Here is a 24,396-nt window from a genome sequence, read left to right as displayed (position 1 = left end):
ATGCAATGGGGATGGTCTGACAGACTCCTGAACTGTGTTTGCCCATAACAACACTTTTCAACAAGCACTGGGTAAGGAGGATAAGCATTATCTATGAGCTGGATTAGAAGTCTTACAACAAAATTGTGCTCTTCATATTTAAGAGAAATCAGAAGAAGTTAACTTAATGCAAAATCGGTCCAAAGTAGCTACACATATAAAATGTTTATTATATATAGTGAAATAGAAAACAGAATTAAGCTATAAATTTAGAGTAATGCATGTGAAGTTTCTCAGCTATCAAGGATTCCCACATGCTGGCATTTGTAGAATTCCAACACGCTCATCAAAGCCAGATGACCAGCCTTGTACAAATTGATTTGAGAACTGAAGTTCCAGGCGGAAAAGCAAGGAACAATTGTAAAACAGGAATGGGGGGAGGGGAGGGGGAAGCGGAACTGAAGAAAGGTAAGGGTCCTTGAAAACTAGCTGTAAGAATAGCTGTAGCAACACCGTTTCCCAGAGACATAGCAAACTGAGCTGAATGCTTAACAGTGAAAGGCAATAGAGGCATTTCCCAGTTGTAGCTCCTATCATAAGAGCTATTTGACATTCATGATGTTTATTACTGTCTCACTACGATTCATCTAAGATCTTGAAAAGGTTCCCAAGTTACTGCTCTACAAAATGAAGAGAAATACCAACTGTATATGAACAAAGCTGTTTCACAATCTCAATAGAATGAACTCTATTCCCTGTAAACACTTTTGTCTCAGTTGGATGTAACAAGTTCCTTTTTTAAGACTAAAACTGGTAACACGCCACAGCACTGTATCAGACTGTTTCGTCTGCTGCATTAAAGGACTTGAATTACATCAGTTTGCAGTCTTCTGATCTCTGCCATGCAAACAGAGACAGTATGGATCTTCAGCCAGCCTTCTTTGTTACCTGAGTGAAACAAAATATATAGATGAAGTTTTACAAACCTTGCTGTGCTTTTGATTTTAATGGTACAATTCCGAGTTTCTCCAGCTACCTTCTTACCTCCACTGTGGTGCGAATATTATTGATGCTTCATGTTAAATATTTTCTAGTTCCTTCAGAGAAGTAGCCTTTCTCTTCCATGTAGTTAATGTGCTGAGCTGCAGTTTAAAAGAAGCAGATATTTTCTTAATTTTTTTTTTTTTTTACTAAGATTGAAACAACAGTACAGCTTCAATACAGAAAATGTCATGAACGAGAGGGAAAAGCTGAGATAAGTGGGAATTTAGGGTAAATAGTAGAATTCACAATGCATTCTGTCGGTAATTAATTCTTGCATCTTATTTCAGATGTCAAAGATTTCCAGATGAAAAAAGAGTAGCAGGAGTACTTGGAAGATACTTACAGAGAATACGTGCATTTTAAAACTGCAAACATTATTCTGTATTTGTAATTTCTTTTTCATTGAATCACTATTATTAATAAGCTATGATTTATTGTCTTTCAGCTAAGGACTGGTAATTTTAGTAGTTTAGTTCACTACTACCATAATTGTCTTTCTTATCAATATGCTGCCCAAGCTACGCTGTGCAATAATGCAACACTGAATAAGTCATCTTTGTCAATCTGAGAACCCTCAGTTCGCCTCGGTTTTGTTCTCCCCAGCAACTTTCAGGAGTCCTCCCCTGCCTTGCCTCTGGCTGCTTGCTCTTCAGAAATGCTCAGTCAGCGTTTAGTGGGACATACATCAAGATAGTGGACTGAAGCAGCACTGACTGGAATCAGACACACTTCCATGAACGCTCTCCAGGAGACGGGTCGGAATCAGCACGTTTGCTCTTTGTCATCACTGCAGTAGGCTACACCAAGCTAATAAAGCTCGTAAGCAAGAGCTGCAACGACTCCTTCAAGAAAATATTCTGAATATAGAAATTGTGATCCACCTTCATTGCCACACTTTGAACCGCGAGCGTAATTCGCACCCACTTTGTTCTCATGAACAGATCTGTGCTGTCAGGTCATCGTGCTGTCACAAAGTGGCACTTAATCAAATATGCACCAGTTTGCTGATGACACATTCAAGACACAAGACTGCTGTTCAAATTACAGTGGTAATGCTGCACACATATGTGATCACCTGTGCCTCAGGAATAACACCAAGTGAGCTCTTTTCTCACATTCAGTGGCATTTTTGAATGGGCTTCGAAGGCGCTTTTTCTTACGGCTTTGTACCTTTTGTGATGCTGTAGCTGCCCTCTGTTCTGCCTGGCTCAGTCTCATCTGAAGCCTATTGATATGTTTCTGATATTCCGTCATTAATTTTTCATCCTGTGTAAATGAAGCATCTTGTTACAAATATGAAGTTCTCTTCTCTGGATCCATCCGTAGAGTAGTGAAGAGCTTAAAGCAAGAGGACCTCAACAAGCAGAGCTGTTTACCACCTACAGTAAGACTGAAAGCACAGTGCTGACACATTATGAAGAACTTCCAGCTCTAATATGAATCATATGACTGCCCCAGTCACAGTGATCTTCAGCTGAAGTTTCACCTTTCTGAAGTAAGATGCATAAATGACGATATTTTAATGCAGGTAATTTAATTTACACAGCAGTGCAGTACAAATATTTTAGCTACATTAAAAGGAGAGAAGAGTGTAGTAGATAATAATCATATGATTGTGTTACAGATAGCTTCTCCTCACCACATGCCATGTATGAAGTCTTCACTATTCTTTAGCATTAGTTTCTGAAACCTGTTCTCACATCATCCCGGTTTTTCTCCCGCAAACAACAGAGCGCTACAAAAAACAATGCAAGGATTTCTCCTGTACAGAATTGGTTACCATCCCAGATTTATGAGGCAGGCTGGACATACAGCTGTTTTTTGAAGTGACCATTAATTGTTGAACAATGCATATTCCAAAACAGCAATGTTCTTAATTTTTAATAGGTATTGCTTTTATCCATATACTGGGATGCGCACATGCAGTGTCAACTCTACTGTGTATGCTCAAAAACTCATCTCTACCTGTGCCACATTATCCATAGCACAACACCTCCTCCTTCTTAAAGCTATGCATGTGTACGAAGGCATGTTTTTGCAAACATTTCCTGAACTGCCTAAAATTGCCACATTAGTAATCTAATCAGTAATCAGTAATGATCTCCCCTTTGCCTTCTCCAATAATTTGACAGCAAAATTAATGCCTTTTTGCTATTTGAATGAAAGCCATCAAAAGCAATTGTGTTATCCTGCTATGTCTTCTGCTCTGTCAAATATCCTTCTTTATAAAGTTTTGTTGTTTGTTTGTTTTTTAATCAGAAACATACTCAATGGGCTTCTGTTAGCACCCTAGTGTATTTGCTTCAGGTTCTAACTGAAAGCAATTGTCCTATCATTCTTACCTCAATTACTTTATTGTTTGCCAGTTCCAGCTGAGCAATAAGATCCTGATTACAAAGTTTTTGTTGACTCAGATCACTCCTATTAATCAGAAGAAAATGGTAAAGAAAACATTTAAAGAGAACACAAAAATACAAAACCCTTTTAACCTTAGGATTTATTTCATATACGTTTGTCTGAAAACTGCTATACGGAACTCTAAATGCCTGTTAATATAAGGCTGCAGTACATCTCACTGGTGGTTTCCATTCCCTTGTTCTCTTTAACAAATCCACAGATTAGATACCATAAAACAAAACAAAACAAAACAAAACAAAAAAACAAAAAACAAACAAAAAAAAAAAAAAAAAAAAAAAACCCCAACCAGTTCAACGTCTTTTGACTAGCTGCTATAAAAATTAAGAAACATAGGCAGTGTTAGGAATATGAGCCAGTTACCTGGCAACCAGCACAAATAAAGTTTGTACCATATTTGTGCTCAAAGCAATCACGTAACTCATTTGTACCCTCATAAATTTTTGAGCAAATGCTCAAAAAGAACACAACATGTGCCTCTACAAACATTTTTTCCAACTTATAAAGCTAGAGACTTATTTCATGCTTACTTTCATAAAGACTGTTCTGAATAATTATGAAGACAGGAGTCTTCATGATACAAAGCTATGTTTTTCTAACCTGAGAGTGTTTGTCTGAAAGAAAAAAAAATGGAAAGATATTCCAATTTACTTTTTGTTGTAACAAGACTCACACATGTTAACAAGATGCAAAATTTTAATGCCAGTTGTTAGCTGCTAGCTTCATTATGAGTCACGTCAGAGGGTTCTCAAGAGAACATTGCTTCTTTTTTGCTGGAAGCGCATGATCTATTCCATGGCCTGCTCTCCTTCCTTTTCTACTGAGCACACCCTTGCTCCAAACAGCAACTGATACAGTAACAGCAGCCAGAAGAGCAACAACAAAATTGCACTTACTTTAACTTACTGATCCTAGCTTCTGTAGTTTCAGTAAGCACTTTTGTTTCCTCTTTCCATCTATTTGTTGCTTTTTGCTGAGCTGTCAACAGACGTCTAAGCTCAGCAGTTGACTTCTGACTGATGTCTTCCATTTCCTTAAGACGAACTTCGTATCCATGTTCTCTCACAGCATGCTCGTGCTCCATACTGCTTATCTACATTAAAAAATACAAACAGGATACAATCAAGTCTTTTTTTTTTTTAATACACTTGAACTACATTTATAAACATTTGTGGAAAGCACGTAACGTGTAATAAACTTGTAATTATATGCTCAAATGGACACATATTCCCAAAGACATGGTGAGCAAATTGTGCAATGGCAATAGAAAATCATCTTAATCATTTCTGGCTTTTCCCTACAGAAATACATTTTTCTTTTTCACCCAGTCAAAATCCGTCAGGACTTTCTTGATCGCATCTTAAACGCATCAGAGGAAAATGGAGGCAAGCCACAGCTCTCATCTGTGCCTGATGGTATCCTGTCTGAATAAGGGCATGCGGAATTCTGGTACGTGCTTTTGAACGGCTACCTATTTGTTAAGCTTGAACGAAGGGTTCTATGATTGGAATGAGATTTCTTGCTTAATATGACTTCTTTTGTCTTGATGTATAGAGAGCTGGCTGGATGAGCTGCTCCTCATTCATAATCAGTAGCACTGCTTCTGAAATCTTCTTTGCTGGACACATTTAGAAAGCACAGCAAGGACCAAAGCTATTATTCCTCTCAGAAGGCAAAGGTGCGTGAATCTGATAAAGTTACCTACTATTCCATTATCCCACAATGCAGTCTGCTCAGGTGCATTTAAGGGAACCCTTCACAAAGAAGATCCCTCTTTCAGCTAAATGTCTTTGTTTGCAACTATTGGCACTGAAAAACATTCTTTTCCAGAACGCACAGCAGCAGTGTTTGACAACCACACTACTGCATTATTTGTTAGCCACACGCTGCTCTGATAATGCAGTGGACACTGAAGTAGAGGAACGCTGTACTGAAAGTTGTGCAGAGATTCCTAATACAGACAGTAGATTAATGGAGATCTAGAATTAGACTAAGTGAGATCAGTTGGAGAAAATTTTTTACCATTTGGACTACTCCTCCTGTGAATTAAGATAGAACACTTGGGATCTTCTATCAAGCACAGTCAGCAGAGACTGAGCTACTAAATAAATCTTGAGGACACACAATGCTGTAATGAAACTATTTACAAAGGAAAAAAGAGCAAGCATCATTGAAACTTTCACCCTCAAATTAAACTTCCAAATACTTTTTCCTAGAAATGCTGTCTTACTAAGCAAACATCAGCCTTAAAAACAGCATATAAACCTGTAGCAGAAATGTTAAAACACGGCTTGAACCAGTGATTGAGCACCTGGTGGGAAGGCAGGGCCAAACCAGGGCAGCTCGGATACATGCAAAATACCTGAGTGACTTCCCAGACCTCATTTAAGGGCTGGCAGTGGAGGCAAGGATGTCTTGGTGGATATCCCTGCCCACCTGAGACCTTCCAAGGGAAAGCACATTTTATCTTTTGTTTCTGCATTGATAGCTGCTGCATTTGAGCATATCCTCACTTCCTGTAGCCTAGGACTTTGCCACCCTGCTATCACTACTGTACTTTCCATTGCATTAGAGTGTTACAGAACCATACCTTTATTTTGGCTTTTTGCTGTGCCTCTGATGCCGCTTTTTTCAAGCTTTCAATTTCTTTTTGCAGTTGTTCATTCTCTTGCTGAAGCTTTAATCTTTGTTCACCGATGGAGCCGCTCTTTTCTCTTTCTGAATCCAGAATGCTTTGCAAGTTGCAGATATTCTTCTGGTAATTAGATTTCTCTTCCTCAAAGCTGAAAGAGACTCTTCTTTAAAGTCACGAATTAAGTCAATTTTACATTTTCCTTCTGTCACTTTGCTGAAGCTCTGATGGTTTGGAGATAGGGGAGACTATATCTGTGCACAGCAACAAAATCTTGATAGATCAGTTAGTCTAGTAAGATATTGCCTTGTGATTGCTTCCTTTAGTGGCAATAGAGGCCAACTCAAAACAGAAAAACCAAGTTTTTCATATGTATTGTATATATATTGCATATATAGTTATATATATGTATATACATATGAATATGTATATATAATTATTCATATGTATTCATATGTTGTATTTCAGGTATGGAACTCACTGCCACACTATGCTGTAGAGGAGAAGATTTTACTGAGACTCAAGTAATCCATGTAACAGTAAGAGCAATAATTAAAAAAACAAACATCCAGATGTGGCATTGTGTGTTTTTAAGCAGTGCAAACATGCCAATGATGCGTCCCTGCCAGCTTGCTCTAGCATTCAATTTTTCTATAGGTTATTTTTTGGACAGTACTGGAGAAGATATATACGTAGGTTACTCTGAAAGTAATGCCTCCCATTTATTTTTATGGATACTACAACAGATACAAAGACAACAATAACACTGATAGTGTTCTGTAGCTAAGAATATGCTCTATTTTTCAGCATAGGCACCACCCTTAGCTGTGCATTCCTGCCAGCTACGAACAAGAGCCTGCATGCCACGCCAACACAAGTCTGTACCTGTGGAGGTGACCCACTGTTGCTAGTGCTGTTGCTGAGATGCACCACCCACTGCCTCACTGTGCTCACATACGCTGTTTGGGCTCCATAAATATTCAGCAAGTGTTAATGAATGTCAGTGGGAGCTATTTTTTCCACATGGAGGAATTCGGTGACCCACTTTTGCTTCATCAGATGCCATGTTGTCAGACCAGACTGCCCTTCTGCCGCCATCTACAGCACGGCAACAACAGGAATGTTTCCACCAGTATTTTCTTACTATCTCTACTGCCATCCCACCACCAGACAACTCTGCCATCATGGGTCAACACAGTGAAACGTGGCATTACTTTTGGAGCAGCCCTCATATATTTGGGACAGATCTTTGGTGTGACTCAAGACACACACACGTTCCCCTGCTCTTTAGGGAAGTTTGTAGGATTATGCACAAGTCAGTGAAGTATTTTATCAAGTCAAGGGAATTCATGAAAGCAACCCAACATTCTATCCATCTCAGGAAAATAGCACTGTGAAAGAGCAGCTTTTCATTTTAATAACAATTCCAGATTCCTAAGTGATTGTTCTGTACAATAGGTAGGGTTTACAAACTGAATACATAAATGGCATAAGCGCCTAAAGAAAAAACAAACAAACAAACAAACAAAAACCCTAGGCTTTTCATTCTGAGAATAACCTGATCTAAAGATGTGCATCACGTTGCACTTTTTACCATTATACTACTGAAACTGCAATAACATCTGTTACCTCTGGACACAGACCTGAAATTCAGTATGCTATGTAACGTGGACTAATATGTGTATATTAGGAGATACCACACTGTAGATGACTTTACTGAGTAATAATTTCTGCATGAGTATTTCAGGCAGAAATAGCCTTTCCTAGAAACAGTATTTAGACATATGGCAAGATTTCAAACAGTGCAAATTATAAAAACAATGAAAATTTGAGTAACTGCTTGCAGTTCTCATTCTGTAAAGGAAAGCTTTCATTCTGTGGTCTGCTGCCCCCCTTTACTTCTACAGTGAGTTATAGTGCACTACTTACTTCATTTCCAACAGTTTCAGTTTATGTTGTGTTGTCTGCAGACTCAGCTGAAGGTCACATTTGGCAGTCTCTGCAAGTAGGTATTTCTGATGCAGTTGCTCTAGTTTTCTGTTGTCAGATTCATGTCCTCCATATTCTCTGCAAATCTGAAGAATACAATTTCATGCCAGATCATCTTTACCTTTCACTGGTTACTGACACAGTGACACAATAGTAATGATTAAAGAGGCTACTCCTCACTGTGCCCTAGTTCCAGGGATTTAAAACAAAACTGACTATAACTGAATTTGGGTGCTGCTTCTAAAAAGGTATTCCAAGATCTTGCATTCATTTAGTTTTCAGCATGCTGTGCTTAACTTTGATTTGTAACATGTACCAGTGTGCTTTTAGATCGTGTCCAACATCTCCTTTTACTTTTTACACTTCCCAAAGAATGCTCTTTTTCAGTTTAGTATTAAAACTTAAAGTACTGACATGCACATTAAATGTTCTGAAAATCAACTCAACAAATAAGGAAATTAAAGATCATAGGATAATCCTTCATTCTAGTGTTAGGGAAAAACATGGGAAGTGAGAATAAAATAAGATGAAGATATTTTCATACTGAGGGTATATCTTAAACACGATGTAAAGAGCACACATTGCCTTACCTTTTCAAGCTCTTCTTCCACTGCTCGCTTTTCTCTAATGGCTCGCTCTATTTGACCCTGCTTTTCACCGCATTCCTATTTCAAAAAGTCATTCAAACAAACCTCTCATTCATATTTCATATATATAAATAACTCACAATAAAAGTTCCACACACTGTTACCATCTACTTTCAATGCTTGTTGTCCCTTCTGCAAACCAAGCTGTACAAAAGAGATGTGAAGACGCTCTATACTGGAAATTGTTACACAGCAGTAATAAGCTGTCTGCAAACAGGCATCTGTGAAGACCTGGTACAGATCCAGAGCTGTTGTAGGATCTATTGGAGCTATATGAGGCCCTATAGTAGATCCTACAGGACCTACACAGGTGCGTTAAAGCCTAGCTCGCTCCCCTTCCCCTGACAGCACAAGAGACCCAGGATAGGATCTAGCTCACTAGTTACATATTTGCAGAGAACTAAAAACAGTATCAGTTCTATCCCATACATCTGCTTATTAGCCCTCATTTCTTTGCCCTAGCCTTATGGCAAATGCAGACAGGTAGAAGACATCAGAATCGCCAGCTGTAGGAAAGTTGCAACTCACATCCTTGTATCTTCTAAGTGTGCCTGAAACACCAGGGCTACACAGTATTGGTGCCTGTTAGCACACCGTGTGTGCAGGAAACTGTTAGACTGCTGGGGCTGAAATGAAAGTTTCTTGTGCAGTCAGAAATATTTCTACTGGCCATAATACAAATTTAGACACAATTCCTTCCAGAAAACACTGTAAACAAAGCAATTCTAGTTAAACCTCTCAAAGGGGCCAAGATAAAAGTATCCCAAGCCTACTGTGATTGACCTGCATATGCACATAAAAGCATTTTAGAATTCCAAAAGAAAAACACAATGATTGCTTATTTGCAACTAATCACCAGTAACTTCTATTTAACAATAAAGAGAAACACAAGTTTAAAGAAAGTATATCAAACCTCTTCGTCTAAATCTAAGAACCTCTCTTCACCAAACTGCTAATAATATTATGTAGGATTTTACTTGACTTACTTTCATATTTAATTAAATATTCAACTTGATTAACTAAAGTCTCAAATGTTTTTCTAGTGCAAACATTCTCAAAAGTCAACCATACCGTACCATATGAAGAGCTAAAAGTTCTTCTGTTAATTGAGAGATCTGCACATTGTATTGTTTCTTCGCAGAGTCTACCTGTGGTCAAAAAGCAAAGCAAAATGGAATGATTAATATTGCAAACTATTTCTTCATGCCATTTTTACCTACAGAATCACAGAATCATTGAGATTGGAAAAGACCTTTAAGATCATCAGTTACAACTATTCACCTAACACTACAAGTCCACCACTAAGCAGTGTCCTTAAGCACCACTCCACACATCCTCCACACCACCGTCCACAATACCTCTGGGGTGGCGACTCTGCCTCCTCCATGTTCCAATGCCTAACTACTATTTCCACAAAGAGCTTCTTCCTCATATACAATATAAGTCTCACCAATACAACTTGAGGCTCAAATATGCTTTGCCCACGTGTGGTGCTTGTATACAAAAATAGGAGACTCTAATAGCTGACAAATAGTACCACATGAATGTTATCAATCCATATTACTTTAATTGAGAGTATTTAGAAAAAAAAAAAGCAGAAAGAATCACAAGGTCTCAAAAAAGAACAGTAAGACTACTAGAAAGCTGCCATTCACTGGGAGCAAGATATCTGAATCTCGTGTAACTGATCATGCAAAAAAGGAAATATTTGTTACTCCTAGAGGAATATGACAGTGCTTAACATTTTACTCTTTATGCTTTTGATAGATTCTCTTTTACTGGGATGACATGAAATACGAAACAGGAGAAATGTCTGAATTTCTACATTCTGATCAGTGCAGCACTGTCACAAATAGACAGTGGTTATTTGCTTTGTGGCTCATGTGCCTGCACCAAACCACGTGAGACATTAAATACTGCAGTTTTAAGTAATCCACACAATTCTGTGGGTGGTTGTTTTTTTTTTTTTTCCTTGTCTGGATAATCACTAAGGAGAAGGAACAAATCAGCCTCATTTTAAAGGGTTCAAAAACGTATATGATATTTAAAATCTTTATTGATTATGAATCCTTTCATAACGGGCTTGTATCACAATGAAGAAAGTTAAAGGAGGCAAAATCAATTACACCTCTGAAAAATTACAGGCCAGGTAACTGATTTACAGTGTTTTCGACTTGCAACAAAAGACATTGGCTTCACATTCATATAAGAAGACTTCCTCTCCAGTGTGCCTTAAAATAAAACAAGTCTATTTGACATGTGGATAACTGTTAAGAATCTCCAGGGAGATATGATTAGCTTTATTTTAACTGCAGATGGGACATAACAGAGAGCAAATTCATTTGTCAGTAGTTTGTTATCAAGGAGCTCCTAATTTTCAGCCACTTGTGAGAAGAACGAATGTTACAGAAACAGATAACTATAAAATTTTGTAGCTTCTCTACCAAATTCTGATTTTTTTTTTTTAAGTGTGCTGCGATACTGAGGTTTTTTTGTAATTAGCTGTACTTCATGGAAGAGCCTTATTTGTGCAAATAGGGATGTATTTTGAAGCACTGAGATGACAAAAAACTGATCTTTTAACTCAACAATTCTTATCACCTGAATGTATACAAAAAGCATCACTAAGTTCCAAGATGAGACCACATGCTACTGAACAGAATTTCTGAAATAAGTGCCACATCTTCACCTTCTCTACAGCAGTATCTGCATAGACAGCAGTGCTTCTGGTTCATGAGAGATGTTTGAATATCATTTGGGTTGGCAGAGTACCTCTCTAGATGGTAAGGCCAAAGAGCATAATGCTGTCAGTGTACTGCCCTACCTACTTACATTAACAAAACACAAGAAAACTACTGATGTGAGCACACATCATACATAATGATGTAACTTTTAACTCTAAGTTCATAGTTGGTTTTTTTCTAAACATCGTCACTTACTGCCTTTCTAATTCTTGCAGCAGTATCTTCTGTGAGCTGAAATATTTCATCTTTCATCTTCTTTATTTCCTCTTCCTTTTGTTTCTTCTTAAACAGTGCCTAAACAAAAATAAGAACAGAAATATTACTGATAATACTCCAGTTGTGACATCATACCTAGCAGCAAGGAAAGAAACCACACGTAAGAGGTGTTCAAAAGAACTTTCTGCCTTGTGCTTTAGAGCAGCTGACACCAAGACCATACAGGAAAGCAAGAACGGAAATGACACAAAGATCTCTGTTAAGAATTAGAGTACATGCACAGGAGCACACACGCTTTCCTAGATAGAGCTGAGCACTTTTTTTTTTTAAATGGTCAATAGACTAAATCGGTTACCTCCCAGAAAACCAAAGGTAAAAAATTAATAACCAGCTAAGGAATGCATATGTAAACTCTTTCACGGTGGATAAAAGTGAACCAAACAGCTCTTTAGCATGAAAAGATGGTGGGAATTACAATACATAAGTGCAGTAAGGAACCTTTCCAGGAGAGGATGAAGGAAAGGCACCATTGTTAAATAGGAGATGCTGGTCTGGAAAAGTTTTAAAAAGTAATATGGAACTCTTGGAGGAAAAAATGAAAAATCCTAGGTGGCATAGAGAGCAGATGTCATGGTGAGGGATAAATGGAGAAATACATGAAAAAGGTCACTAGGACATCTGATTTCAGTCTGTAGAAGGTTCTCCGGTCATGACATTACAGTTCATGTGTCACATTCTCTTCAACTGCTCCCATTCCGTTTGTGTTGTGATCCTCAAAAATACTCTTAGAATTCTTCTGATCTCATTTTGTAAGCTTAGCTTAAGTGCTTCATAATGTTAACAAGGAAAAAAAGAGCATTATTTTGACAACCTGTTAGTCCCTCATACAATCTATTAGAGATCGGAGAAGCCACAGTTTAGTTAACAAACTGCATGCATTAGGCTGTTGTTTATTAGTTCATAAAATGCCCAGTTTGCAAAATGAAGGATGAATAGCCAGAGCAATAAATTAGCAAGTGCCTGCAAATTCAGAATTTTCCTCCTAGAGCATAACACTGAATTGTTGTTTATAATGAGACTGTTATTTATCTTATTTATCTTAAATGCTCACTAAGCACCTCAGAGACATTATTTACACCATAACTTTAGTCTGGCCACTTCTTTCTGTCAAAAATGCTTGTAAAGCTAAAAATATCTTACTACAGCCCAATTTGTTTTTGAATATTCACTAAGATTTATACTGTATGGCAAAACTAAATGATGTGTGGTCGTATCCTAAGTTTGCTCTGTTCTGCATTACTCATTTTAGTACAACAGACATAAAAGAAATTTGGTTGTCTATGTGTGTATACCTCTACATGTACATAAATGGGCACTTCGTAACTGCAGGTGATGCAAGTTTTCTGACCTCTAAGAAATGCCCTCACTCGTGACTTACCTGACTCTTTTGCAGGTTAGCTTCTTCTAACAGCTGTACGCAATCTTGGACTCTTGCAACTGCTTCATACTTTTCCCTTTCTAAATTAGCACACTTTGTGTGAAGCATTCTGATTTGTTTCTCCAGGGCTGTTCTTTCTGTTCTCATTTGTTCAGCATCTTGGACAGTAACATGTAATCTGAAACAAAGGAGTAATGTTACTCATTTAACCATACAAAGCTGAACTAAAGAACTATTCTTCTTTCAAACTAAGCTCACAGAAAGCAAGGTCCCAGAGCTGTGTTCCCATTTGGCTTTTTTGTTTTTTGACATATCCCATTAGTAACATCCAACAACATGTCTTTACCTTGTTTCTAATTGTTTGATACTAGACTGCAATTGTTGCAGGAGTTTGTCAGATGCTGCTTCTCTTTGCTGGGCAGATACCACATCTTCTTCCTAGAAAGAACATACGTGTTTTCCAGGCAACATCTGAGTTCCATTTATAAAAACAAAGATACATAAATTTTTATATTTTATTAAATTTAGTTTATAAATTAGAGAACAACTAGAATTATTTTGCCATCAGCAATTAGTTAACTGTCTAGTCATTCAGTTGCAACAGAAAATTACCCCTTTCTCCACAATACCTTTCTCTCCAATTGGCCTTGAAGCGTCTTTGTCAATCTGATCATTTCATCAACCTTGGCACTTGCTGTCCATCTATCTATTTTAGCTTGCCTATGTAAAGAAAACAGACTGTGAATTACACTTTAATTATTACAGGGGAAAAATCTTACTCTTACTACTTTGTTGAAATGGCTGTGAAGAGCAGTCAGACTTCGTGTAACTTCTTTGACGCAGTGCAAGAGGTTTTTCCTCTTATGTGGAACAAGGAAAGGCTGAATTAATCATAACGTGCATATGTGGAATAAATATTTGGGAGGACAAGGCAATCAGGAACTTATAGTGATCCAATAATGTAAATACAGGTGGCCTCAGATATTTAAGAGTAATCTTTTTCAGAATTTGATTTCACTTTATAAAGCAATTTGTACTAGGAATTACAAATCATTAACCATTTCTCGAGAATTAATTGACAGGCATTGTAATCTAAAAAGGCTCAACAAGAGCAGAAGCAGAAAAGGAAAGAAGTTAATGTACCAGATCTTCTCCACAGCACAAAAATCCATTGAAACAAGCACACTCCTACTCCTCTGTCTCGGGAACAAAAAGACGTATACTGCCCTCCACCAGGGCTGTAACCCAATTATCCAGGCTTTGTATTAGGACCAATTTAAAGACCAATGAGTATATGGTAAAGTTAAAAAACAGCAAACAAATTAATGCAAACTGGAGCACAGGTAAGTCATGAAAGAAACTAGAAAACTTGTCTTACTTTTAAGAATCAACTTCAAGAAAGATTCTTTACAACAATAAAAACTACCATTTAATGGCATAAAAAGCAAGAGTAACTTATGCCTATGTGAAAACATTGATCAATATACACATAGTGCATGTGAACACAAGACTTGATCTGTTTTGGTATCCCGTTTGCCTGCAACAATTTCAATGTTACCTTGTGCAAACAGCATTCAAAAATGTAGAGACAAATTCTCGGCCTCTTCTCTCGTGTCATTAGTGATAGGACCAGGGGGAATGGTTTCAAGCTACGGCAGGGGAGATTCAGGCTGGACATGAGGAAGTATTACTTTTCAGAAAGGGTGGTCAGGCACTGGAATGGACTGCCCAGGGAGGTGGTGGAGTCACCGAGCCTGGGGGTGTTCAAGGAAAGACTGGATGTTGTGTTGAGGGACATGGTTTAGTGGGAGCTACTGGGAATAGGTGAATGGTTGGACTGGGTGATCTTTTAGGTCTTTTCCAACCTTAGTGATTCTATGATTCTATAAATGCTCTCTTCTAAGGACAGCAGCACACATCAAAAACTTGTGTGTGATGTCAGAGATGGAAAATACTTCATTTTCTAATACCTGGAATGCCACCTTAATTTTAGTCGTGTTTTTTTTTTTTCCTGTCATGCTGTCCTTTCCCCAAGATACACTCAGCTAAGGTAACTAAGGTTACAAAAAATTCCCCCTCAGAAATGCATCTTCAGTGACAACTCTGCACTTATAAACAGATCCCAGTCCTCAACTTACTGTACAGAAGAAATAAAAATAAACATGAAGACACAAAGCTTCTCTTAACTCTAACCTCCACGTAGCCTACGGTTTAGAACAGGAGTTTTGAGTGTTGAAATTTCAACTACTTTGAACGTTCGCATTTCAAAACTGTGAAGAGTATCCAATATAATTGGATTTTATACAAATTGTATTCCAACAAACAACCTTCTGTTTTGCTGTGGTATCGAACACTCTGTTCCCTTTAAATCAAATATCCAGTGCTACCAATTTCAGGGACTAGAAATAACTAGAGATACTGGACTTTACCACTACTGATGCATGTTTATAGCAAGCCACTAGAAGCCAATAACTGTATCCTTTTCAACTATCACTGCCAAGACAGCCTACAGGACAAAAAAGGCTTATGATAGAACCTTAAGTTAGGAAAGCCAATGAAAAAGATTTTTATCATTTTTAAATTGCCTGGTTTATACCTCAGTTGTTTCTGTAGCTGCTCTAGTTCCACATTCTGTTCTGCCACGGTTTTCAGAAACTGATTGCTCTGTAAAACAAGGAGAGATTTGTAGAGGTTCTTTTCTGCTTTCATTTTACTGACAAAATATCAAAAATTCACTCACACACTGAATGTCATGCGATTTTTCTGCAGATTTCTGTAGCTTATTTCAGTTCTCATTCCCTTACATACTTGAACTTGAGGTGAGCACTGCCTCCTCTTTATTAGATTTCATTTCCAGAACATTTCTAGGTATGCTGAAAAATTTAAACCTGAACACAGAGAACACAGTTGTTTTAGCCCTGATAAGAAACCTGACTCGTTAATCTTGCTCTCTACTTCTCACTCTTCACTTTTTTAGTTCAAGGAAGGACACCTTCATTCCACAACATCTTTACATCTTTGGCAAGAGACCTTGTCAAACACTTTGGAGAATGCAGACAAATGGACAGCCTCTGTCTTAATGCTGTCTCCTTCAAACAATACAGCCAGTTCACATTGCTGCCCACAATTCCTTTCCCGTATCACGATTTTAAGCATCCAGCCATTCTGTTTCTTGATACCTCTTGCTTTGTTTAGACGTAGCAGATTAGCACGCAACTTCTCAATCAAAACAACTGTTTTGAAAGCCCATGGTATTTTCTTGAGATTGCTTTCAGACAGCAATCCCTCAGCTCTTATTGTAGCTATGCTTAAAGAACAGTTGATTGAGGTTACTGACTGCAAAGGATAAAAATCCCTCTCTCTAAGTGCATTACTTTGCTACTATTAGAACTAATGAAATAGCTTGGAAACAGAACTGCTTGCAAGATACAGTGGGTTGGGTTTTGCTGGTTTTTTGTTTTGTTTTGTTTTGTTTGTTTGTTGTTGTTGTTGTTGTTTTTCCCCTCCTTACTCTACACACTGACAGCATCCAGGACAAACATGGATTAAAAAAAAATAAGCATGTCTTACAGAGAGGAAGCTGCTCAGCTAGGAACTTCAAGTCTTTTGCCTCCTATTTTTCTACAGTATCGAAACTGTGTCACTCCTGGAAGTCTGGGGCTAAGCTCAATTTCAGTCTATACAATTAAAGATTCTTAGAAGGCAAAAATCTCTCAAAGGATCAGCTGTGAAAATGCTGGTGTCTGCTAGGAAAGTAGGATTTGCTAACATGTGGCAGAGCTAGCCTTGCTAAGACATTACTTAACTTCTTTCCTACTGAAGATGGTTTTTGAATGTTTGACTGAAATAACACATGCTAAAATTCTGGGCCTACGTGGCTTCTTATAAAAAAAGGAGTTCCTGTAACATCAAGAGCTAACCTCTGAACCACCAAGACTGAAGTGTTTTGTCTTCAGAAAGGAGCCATTGCTTCTTGATTATTGACTGGTTGCTAGACAACTTTACAGATCTGAGTGACACAAGATAAGCTGGAAGGATATTTTTCTTTTCGTTTGTACCTTAAGGGTCCAATAGGATTAAAAAAAAAATCACTAGGTCAGTGCTTAGGTTTTACTTACCAATTCTGTTTTCTCACTGGCTGCATGCAGGTGTGAAGTAAGCTGGTGAAAGTTAGCCAGTTGATCCTAAAACGTAAAATTCAGCTTCTTAGAATCATCACCAACAAAGAACGTTTAAGTATCACAGTCGTAGTCAACTGAAAACATTTTCAAAGAATACATGTATGATGTATGTATGCAGTAGATTTACTAATGCAAAATGTATCTGAATTTCATTCACTTACAAATTTCTACAACCCGTGCAATTAATAGCAAAATACAAAAGCAGTGCCTCTCAGAGCCACACAGATTATGGTGATACTGTAAGCTTTTTTGCTAACACTGTAGCAGAAATGTATCCACTAAGAATTAAAAGTGTCTGCCTGCACTCTTTGCCTTATAGAACACCTACAGTCCACACAGAAAACTGTACTTAAACTCTATCTCTGTCTTGCTAGGGAAACCTGAATAACACAAAATAGTCATCAGCAACATACTAAGCATCTTCAAAGGACAGCCAAGAGTTAAGTCCCTTGGCTGGAATATATATTAATTGTGTTCAGTTTATAACACAGTTTCATGGTCAAATGCATGCAAGCAACCTAACCCAGCAACTAACTTCACTGTAGAGATTGGACAGCATAAATAAGGATCTCTCAGCTCATCTCATTGCGACTAAGATGATCAGGGGGCTGGAGCACCTCCCCTATGAGGACAGGCTGAGGGAGTTGGGCTTGTTCAGCCTGGAGAAGAGAAGGCTCCGGGGTGACCTCATTGCAGCCTATCAATTACCTGAAGGGAACCTACACCCAGGAGGGGAGTAAACTCTTCAAAAGGGCTGACAACAGCAGGACTAGGGGAAATGGATCCAAGTTGAAGGAGGGAAGATTTAGGTTGGATGTTAGGGGGAAGTTCTTTACTAGGAGAGTGGTTAGGCCCTGGAATGGGCTGCCCAGGGAGGTTGTGGATGCCCCGTCCTTGGACGTGTTTAAGGCCAGGTTGGACGGGGTCCTGGGCAACCTGATCTGAATGTGTATGTTTGGTGGCCCTGCTAGGCAGGGGGGTTGGAACTACATGATCCTTGGGGTCCCTTCCAACCCGGGTGATTCTGTGATTCTGTGATCTCTGCTTTCCGGTAGATTGTGATTCTACTCAGCCTACCTCTGATTGCTATTTCCTGCTCCTCTGTTAAAAGCAAAATGTAAAACACAGCTGATTCAGCTGAAAAGTCTTATGGCAGACACAAAGTGCTTTTAAGAATAAAAGGCTGCTCAATCTCATTCTTGAGAAAAAGGCATTAAAATCCACTAAGAATTTGGTCATCGAAAGTAGACTCTTACAGCCCCTTCAATCTCCAACAGCTACGATTTACCAGTGACCAACAGCGAACAAATCCAATAACAGAAACAGGAAGTTGAGCAACAAAGAAACTCCTCACGGCTCCTCGTAACTGTTATTTGAAATAACCATAAAACTTGAGAGAACACAGCAGCTGTAGAAAGGAACGCGTCACTTAGATGGACTAAAAACATCACTAACAAATTCCTGCTACATAGGGGAGCAATAATTGCACCCACAAGTCTAACGCACTTGAAAATGCGATGCAGATTTTATAGATTTTATACATTGAATATAGCTGTGGTGAGCTACACGTACACGTGAAGTTTATGAGCTCTTTGAATGCTGAGCACTCTTTACAGCTCAGAGCAAAACAGCTTCTTACAGCCTAATTTATCCCTCTGAAAGAACATTTCCTGAAGTGTAACCAGTTAACCTAGCAAGCTAAGACACTAACAAATAGCTTAAAGGCTTCCCAAGGAGCAGCTGAAGAAACGCAATGCTAAACATTGGAGATTAGCAACCTTCATTTTTCAACTGTTTATTCAGCTTCTCTATTGAATGACAACAGGTAAGTGAAACTACTTATATTTGAATTGAACAACAGCAGGATGATTATTTATATTTGTCTATCTTGTGTACTTCTCTACATGCACCAAAACGCACACGGTGCACTCCCTAAGTTACTGCCCACATATCTGAAACCAACTTTCCAACCCCAACTGTCCTTTTGACTGTTGAATCGCTGGCTACATCTGACCACTCCACTTTTGATAACAACTATTACAGAAAACAATCAACAACGGGACCAGGGGAGAGCCACGAAGATGATCAGAGGGCTGGAGAACCTCTCCTATGAAGATGGGCTGAAGGAGCTGGGCTTGTTCAGACTGGAGCAGAGAAGGCTGCGGGGAGACATCTTTATGGCCCTTCCAGTATCTAAAGTGAGCTTATAAACATGAGGGAAATCAACTTTTTACGTGGGTAAATAAGTGATAGGAAAAGGGGAAATGGATTTAAACTCAAGGAGGGAAGATTTAGACGAGAATGTCGGAGGGAAGTTTTTCACTGAGAGAGTGATGAAGTGCTGGAACAGGCTGCCCCCAGAGGCTGTGGACGCCCTGTCCCTGGAGCAGTTCAAGGCCCCATTGGATGAGCCCTAGGCAGCCCGGCCTCGTACTTGATCTAGTGGTTGGCAGCCCTGCCTGTGGCAGAGGGATGGAACGTCATGATCCTTGAGGTCCATTCCAACCCAATCCATCCTATGGCTTTATGATGACTCTATGATACTGGTACAAACCGCACTTTGGTTTGGCTGCACACAGACACAGAATCTCTGCAGTGTATGAAGGCATTCCAAAACTAACAAAAATGTCCATGAAAGTTACTTGCTGTTTCAGTCTTTCAGCCATGTGAATCTGTGTTTGAGTCATGTGTTCCTGGTGTTGCTGCTGGAGTTGATCAAGCTCCTGTGATACAGTCTGCCAGAGCTCTATTGCTTGTTCTTTTTCCTAGAAAGTTAAAGAATAAAGGTCTCTAAAATATTTACAGTACACTTCTATTGAAATGCTTTTTTTTAATTATTATTGTTCTCTGCACACATTACAACCACACAGAAAAACAAACTCTGAAGCAAAAAAAAAAACCCAGATGTTTACAAGATCACATTCCATCTAGACAGGAGCTGCAAGTTCTGCACTATTTTAATAGCTCCTACCAAAAGTAAAACTCCACTCACATTCTGAAACTGTCAAAGTCTTGCAATTCTTTACTTTAGGACTACAGTATATATAATACTCAAATACCAAAAATCAGGAGTCAATTTAACCTCAGCTTAGTCCACTGCAAAAGAACTGAATCATCTCTGTAATATGTTCAGGCCATTTTGCTGATCTATTCAGATCTAACTGTTACTTTCTGTATTCTATATACAGTTGCTCCTCATTTCACATTACACTTTAATTTAAAAAAAAAGAAAAAAGTCAGCCTACCACAATAACTTCAATCCAACAAAATATTTGATTCATCTTCTGGACAGAAATTCAACAAGGTAAAGTTAGAGGCACAAATGAACACAAAAAAATTCCTACTTGTATGAAACTAGAGAGCAACTTCCTTCAGGTTTTGAAGTTGAAAATGTAAGTATGGGTGTATTTGAGGTTGTTTGTTTTTTTTTTTAAGCTATGTGCAATCAGGAAGGCCTCAAAATACTGTCAAGGAACTGTTATAAACAAATACTGAACCAAGAAACAAACTATCCTTCCCTAATCTGCCAAGATGCAGAAGAAACAGAAGAGTACAAGTGTTTCATCTCACACACCTGATTAGTCAGTTGGAGCTGTTCCTGAAGGTTTCTCACTATTTCTTCATCTGCAGGAATAGCAGTTCCCAGGGGCATAAAAGGAAGAGCATCCAGCTGCATCTCAAGAGCCTCTTTCAACTCTGCATGCAGCCTGAAATTCAAAGGACTAAGTTCAGTGCAGTATTTATCTAATACACTGTCTCTAAATGAACTGAAGTACTGTACCTTTGATTTGTATGTACCATATACACCTAGCTCACTTTTAAATCCATTGAGCAAGATATGTTCTATAAAAAGGGTATAAATTAATACCGAGTTCTTTTGCAGAGATATGGCTAAGCCTGCTAAATTTGGTGCTGTAATCTATATTAGACACTTAGAGTAACATTAAGCATGTGAGTATGAAATCTTCAACTATTAAGCAGATTCAAATATTTCCAAGCCTTAGGAAAAAGAGTTTGAGGCTTAAAAGACAGAAAAGAAAACACCAAATCACTCAAGAAAATAGCAGCAGTAGGTAAAGTGCTCTTCTTTACCTCCTGTTCTCCGTGGTGACCTGTTCAAACTTCTGTCTCATCTCACTCATCTGCACCTAATCAAAAAAACATCTTAGAGGCAAACTATGGCACTTTATTTTTTCAATAAACAATACTGAAAACACTGACAGTGTTAATTCAGCACAATACCATCGATGACATTAAGACTTCTCTTTGCAAAAAGAGTCACAGGAAGCCAGAAACGTACCTGATAAATCTGCAGCTGCTCCCTCATTTCTTCCAAGCACTTTTCATACTCTACGCTTTTTGTTATCAAGCTGAAACATGGAAAAACATGCTTAGAATCCATCTGTAAATGCTGAAACATTGTTCTGATTATTAACCAGCTTTACAGAATTCAAGATCTGGAGAACAGAACAAAACCGTCGCTCCTCCTTATTCCCAAGCCCAACCCTCACCACCATGAACAACTGTCATTACTGCCTTTGAAGTATGATCATTAACTGTGGATTCCTGTGTAACAGAAGCAGAGCATGCTTTCTAGGTGAGCTTTAATACATTTGCATTTCATACATAGATCAAAATCCAGAAAGATTAGAAACCAGGCTTTCTTACCGCTTTCAGCACAACAGTACAGTAACCCATACGAGGATGTAAAAATTCAAATAAATCATCACAGCTCTACTCATGCACTTATTTGCTTTTCAAGTCCTTCTGAAGCAGTATTCCCACTCATTGTACCTTTGGTCCATCATCCTGGATCTGGATATGCCATCACCTCCGGCGACGCTTTTCTGTAATTGATTATTTTGTATTTTAGCACATGACTGCACGTGTTATTGTGGTTTGTTTTTATTCTAATGTGTGCAAAGCAAAGCAGTTTATTCAGTCCATATTGAAAAGAACATACAGACTCCCCAGCAATCATTTTCAGGTTGATATTACAGTCCTTGAACATTGGCCAGATTTGAAAAAAATTTCATTGCAGTTTTTCCTGGAGATGCTTTGCTATAAGGCATAACTGCATCAAATCTTTCTTACAACAACCATTTTAAATCTATGCAAGAGCCACATTCACTTCTGAGCATGTGAGCCCCACTTTGGTGCTGATGCCTCACCTTTTGCATGGTTTTCAGACAGGTTTATGCTATTCACCACAGAACGTTATCTCCCCATGAGATCAAAGGAAAAAATCCACAGAAGTTAAAAAACTTTGGAGAAATCAGGCGTTCTCCAACATAGGACCAATTTTTGAAGACACTCAAAAAAAGAAAAAAAAAAAAAAAACCAAGCAAGCAGAATTCACTTTAAAAAGTCTTACTCTGCTGCTGCTTGGACAAACTGTAACTCGACAGTTCAGTGATGGGCTCGAAGCCAGGCAAGACCAGACTGAAACAGACTGTTCTACAGATATGAAGATGCGTATCTTAAATCATATTTATTTTTACCCACTTTCAATCCTCAGTTTACATACCTCAGCAGCACTACTCAAAATCTCATCTGCTTCATCCTGCTCCAATGCAACGCCTAGCTTCCGATCTGAAAAATGCAATTACATAATTATATAATACAAGTTAGAAGACCGTGAACCGTGAACTAAATGAAGCTGGCTGTCAGTCAGAAAGAGGCAAATTTGTTCCGAGCGCCATTTAGAGTCACGTGATTATAACATAAGCAACTATCTATGAGAGTAACATAGCTGTACAATAAGTAACTCCATGTTCACTCAGAGGGCAGTGAGGCGCTGGCACAGCTGCCCAGAGAAGCCGTGCTTGCTGCCCCGTCCCTTGGTGCAGCTGAGCTGCGGGCAGCCCTGCCTACAGCACGATGCAGGGGCTGGGCGGGCTTTCAGCTCCCTTCCGACCCAAGCCGTTCCGCGATTCTACGGCAACGCATCAACTCCCCGCTTATTACACGCGCTAGAAGGAAAGGTTTTCTCTGACGGTATTTTGCCGTCGAAGACGCACTCGGTTAAAGCTCCGGTTAACGCTCCCACCCCACAAGGGCCGGGAGCAGCCCCGAGGCCGCCCGCCCAGCCCTCACCCGGCTCTCCCCCGCAGCCGAGCTCCGCGGCCATGCCGTCACGCCAAAGCTACGCCGCCCTCCCGCTCCGACAAAGACATCCCGGGCGGGCGGGCGCCGCTGAAGGGCGGGCAGGGAGCAACCGCTCCTCTCGCCCAGCCCTCCTTCTCCCCAAAGGAAAGCGACGGGCAAGGCAGGGTAGCAACACCAGCCTGCCTTCCTCGCCGCGCCGCCGGGAAACGCTCAGCGCCGGCTCCTCCCCTAACAGGCGGCCGAGCGCAGCGCCCGGCGCCGGTCACGCGGCGGGAGGAGGGCGGAGCCGGGCCGGGGTTGAGGCTTCCGGCGGCGGCGGCGACTTCGTCGGGTGGCGCTGCGGTGAGCGGCGGATGCTGACGTTGCCCGGCCCTTCTCGTACCGGCGGCGTTGACGATCGGTGAAAGGGCTTCTCTTGCACTTGTAAACGGCTCCTTTGCTTCGCGCAGCGTAACGCGTACCATCACGGCTCCCTCCGCGAGCTGCTACTAACGGGGAGCTCTCGCCTCCTCCGCTGTGTCAATCAGGCAGTGTTGTTAGACAAGCTTCTTCATTTTCTTCCTTGAGAATGAAGTTAAGACGCCGAGGTACCTGTCTCCCTTTATATGCTGATCCTTTTCCCTCAGCATCTATTATCCCACTTCTGTAAGCTTGCTGCTTGAGTTGCAGTTAATGATACTCGAGCTTCCCTGGTTTCCAAAGCTATCCATGATGTCTTGTAGCACATCTGAAATTGGTCCAGCGTATTATAGAGAAAAAAATGCCGACATAAAAGCTTAATTAGTTTTCACTTTATTTCCATATAACCTTGTCAGAACTGATAGTCCAATGTCTGCCTTCACCTTTTTAATGGATGTCTTAAGTCAAATGATTTCTTACTGTATTGCTTTAAATCTTCCTTGTGCCTCCCACATCACCATCTTGGGTTCTTATATCCATTAATCTCGTCTTTCTCACTGTTTTGCCAGCAAACAGCTTGGACTGGATGATCTCCAGAGGTCCT

The 24,396-nt window shown here is 39.5% G+C and overlaps 2 protein-coding genes across 8 annotated transcripts in view; one reads left to right on the top strand and one right to left on the bottom strand.

Moving 5' to 3' along the window:
• LOC125692133 (sodium channel and clathrin linker 1-like) overlaps positions 1-24,396 on the bottom strand; it is a 125,465-nt gene that overhangs the window by 81,897 nt on the left and 19,172 nt on the right. The window contains exons 1-22 of one of the 7 annotated variants that reach the window (XR_007376483.1): positions 23,382-24,379; positions 22,813-22,877; positions 22,080-22,132; positions 21,586-21,655; positions 21,378-21,433; positions 20,860-21,007; positions 19,928-20,050; positions 17,223-17,288; positions 15,701-15,768; positions 13,734-13,824; positions 13,451-13,542; positions 13,105-13,282; positions 11,646-11,744; positions 9,783-9,854; positions 8,650-8,724; positions 8,000-8,145; positions 6,029-6,221; positions 4,335-4,531; positions 3,366-3,444; positions 2,194-2,289; positions 1,024-1,121; positions 854-927 (exon numbers count right to left, since the gene is read on the bottom strand). Coding sequence is in view for 6 of the 7 variants with exons in the window: in XM_048942259.1 (XP_048798216.1) it covers positions 1,059-1,121; positions 2,194-2,289; positions 3,366-3,444; positions 4,335-4,531; positions 6,029-6,221; positions 8,000-8,145; positions 8,650-8,724; positions 9,783-9,854; positions 11,646-11,744; positions 13,105-13,282; positions 13,451-13,542; positions 13,734-13,824; positions 15,701-15,768; positions 17,223-17,288; positions 19,928-20,050; positions 20,860-21,007; positions 21,378-21,433; positions 21,586-21,655; positions 22,080-22,132; positions 22,813-22,877; positions 23,382-23,415 (2,064 nt within the window). In the remaining variant the exon portion in view is untranslated. Of the gene's footprint in view, positions 1-13; positions 928-1,023; positions 1,122-2,193; positions 2,290-3,365; positions 3,445-4,334; positions 4,532-6,028; positions 6,222-7,999; positions 8,146-8,649; positions 8,725-9,782; positions 9,855-11,645; positions 11,745-13,104; positions 13,283-13,450; positions 13,543-13,733; positions 13,825-15,700; positions 15,769-17,222; positions 17,289-19,927; positions 20,051-20,859; positions 21,008-21,377; positions 21,434-21,585; positions 21,656-22,079; positions 22,133-22,812; positions 22,878-23,305; positions 23,327-23,381; positions 24,380-24,396 lie in introns of those variants that run through there. The other 6 variants (XM_048942258.1, XM_048942262.1, XM_048942260.1 and 3 more) reach the window with 6 other exon arrangements.
• Positions 1-24,396, top strand: part of LOC125692143 (UPF0462 protein C4orf33-like) — a 169,983-nt gene that overhangs the window by 144,761 nt on the left and 826 nt on the right. The gene's annotated exons all lie outside the window — the stretch shown is intronic.

The sequence above is a fragment of the Lagopus muta genome, chromosome 4, assembly GCF_023343835.1.
Source record: "Lagopus muta isolate bLagMut1 chromosome 4, bLagMut1 primary, whole genome shotgun sequence".
NCBI lineage: Eukaryota > Metazoa > Chordata > Aves > Galliformes > Phasianidae > Lagopus > Lagopus muta.
Note: the sequence above shows the minus strand (reverse complement) of the source record. Positions and strands in the feature narration are given on the sequence as shown.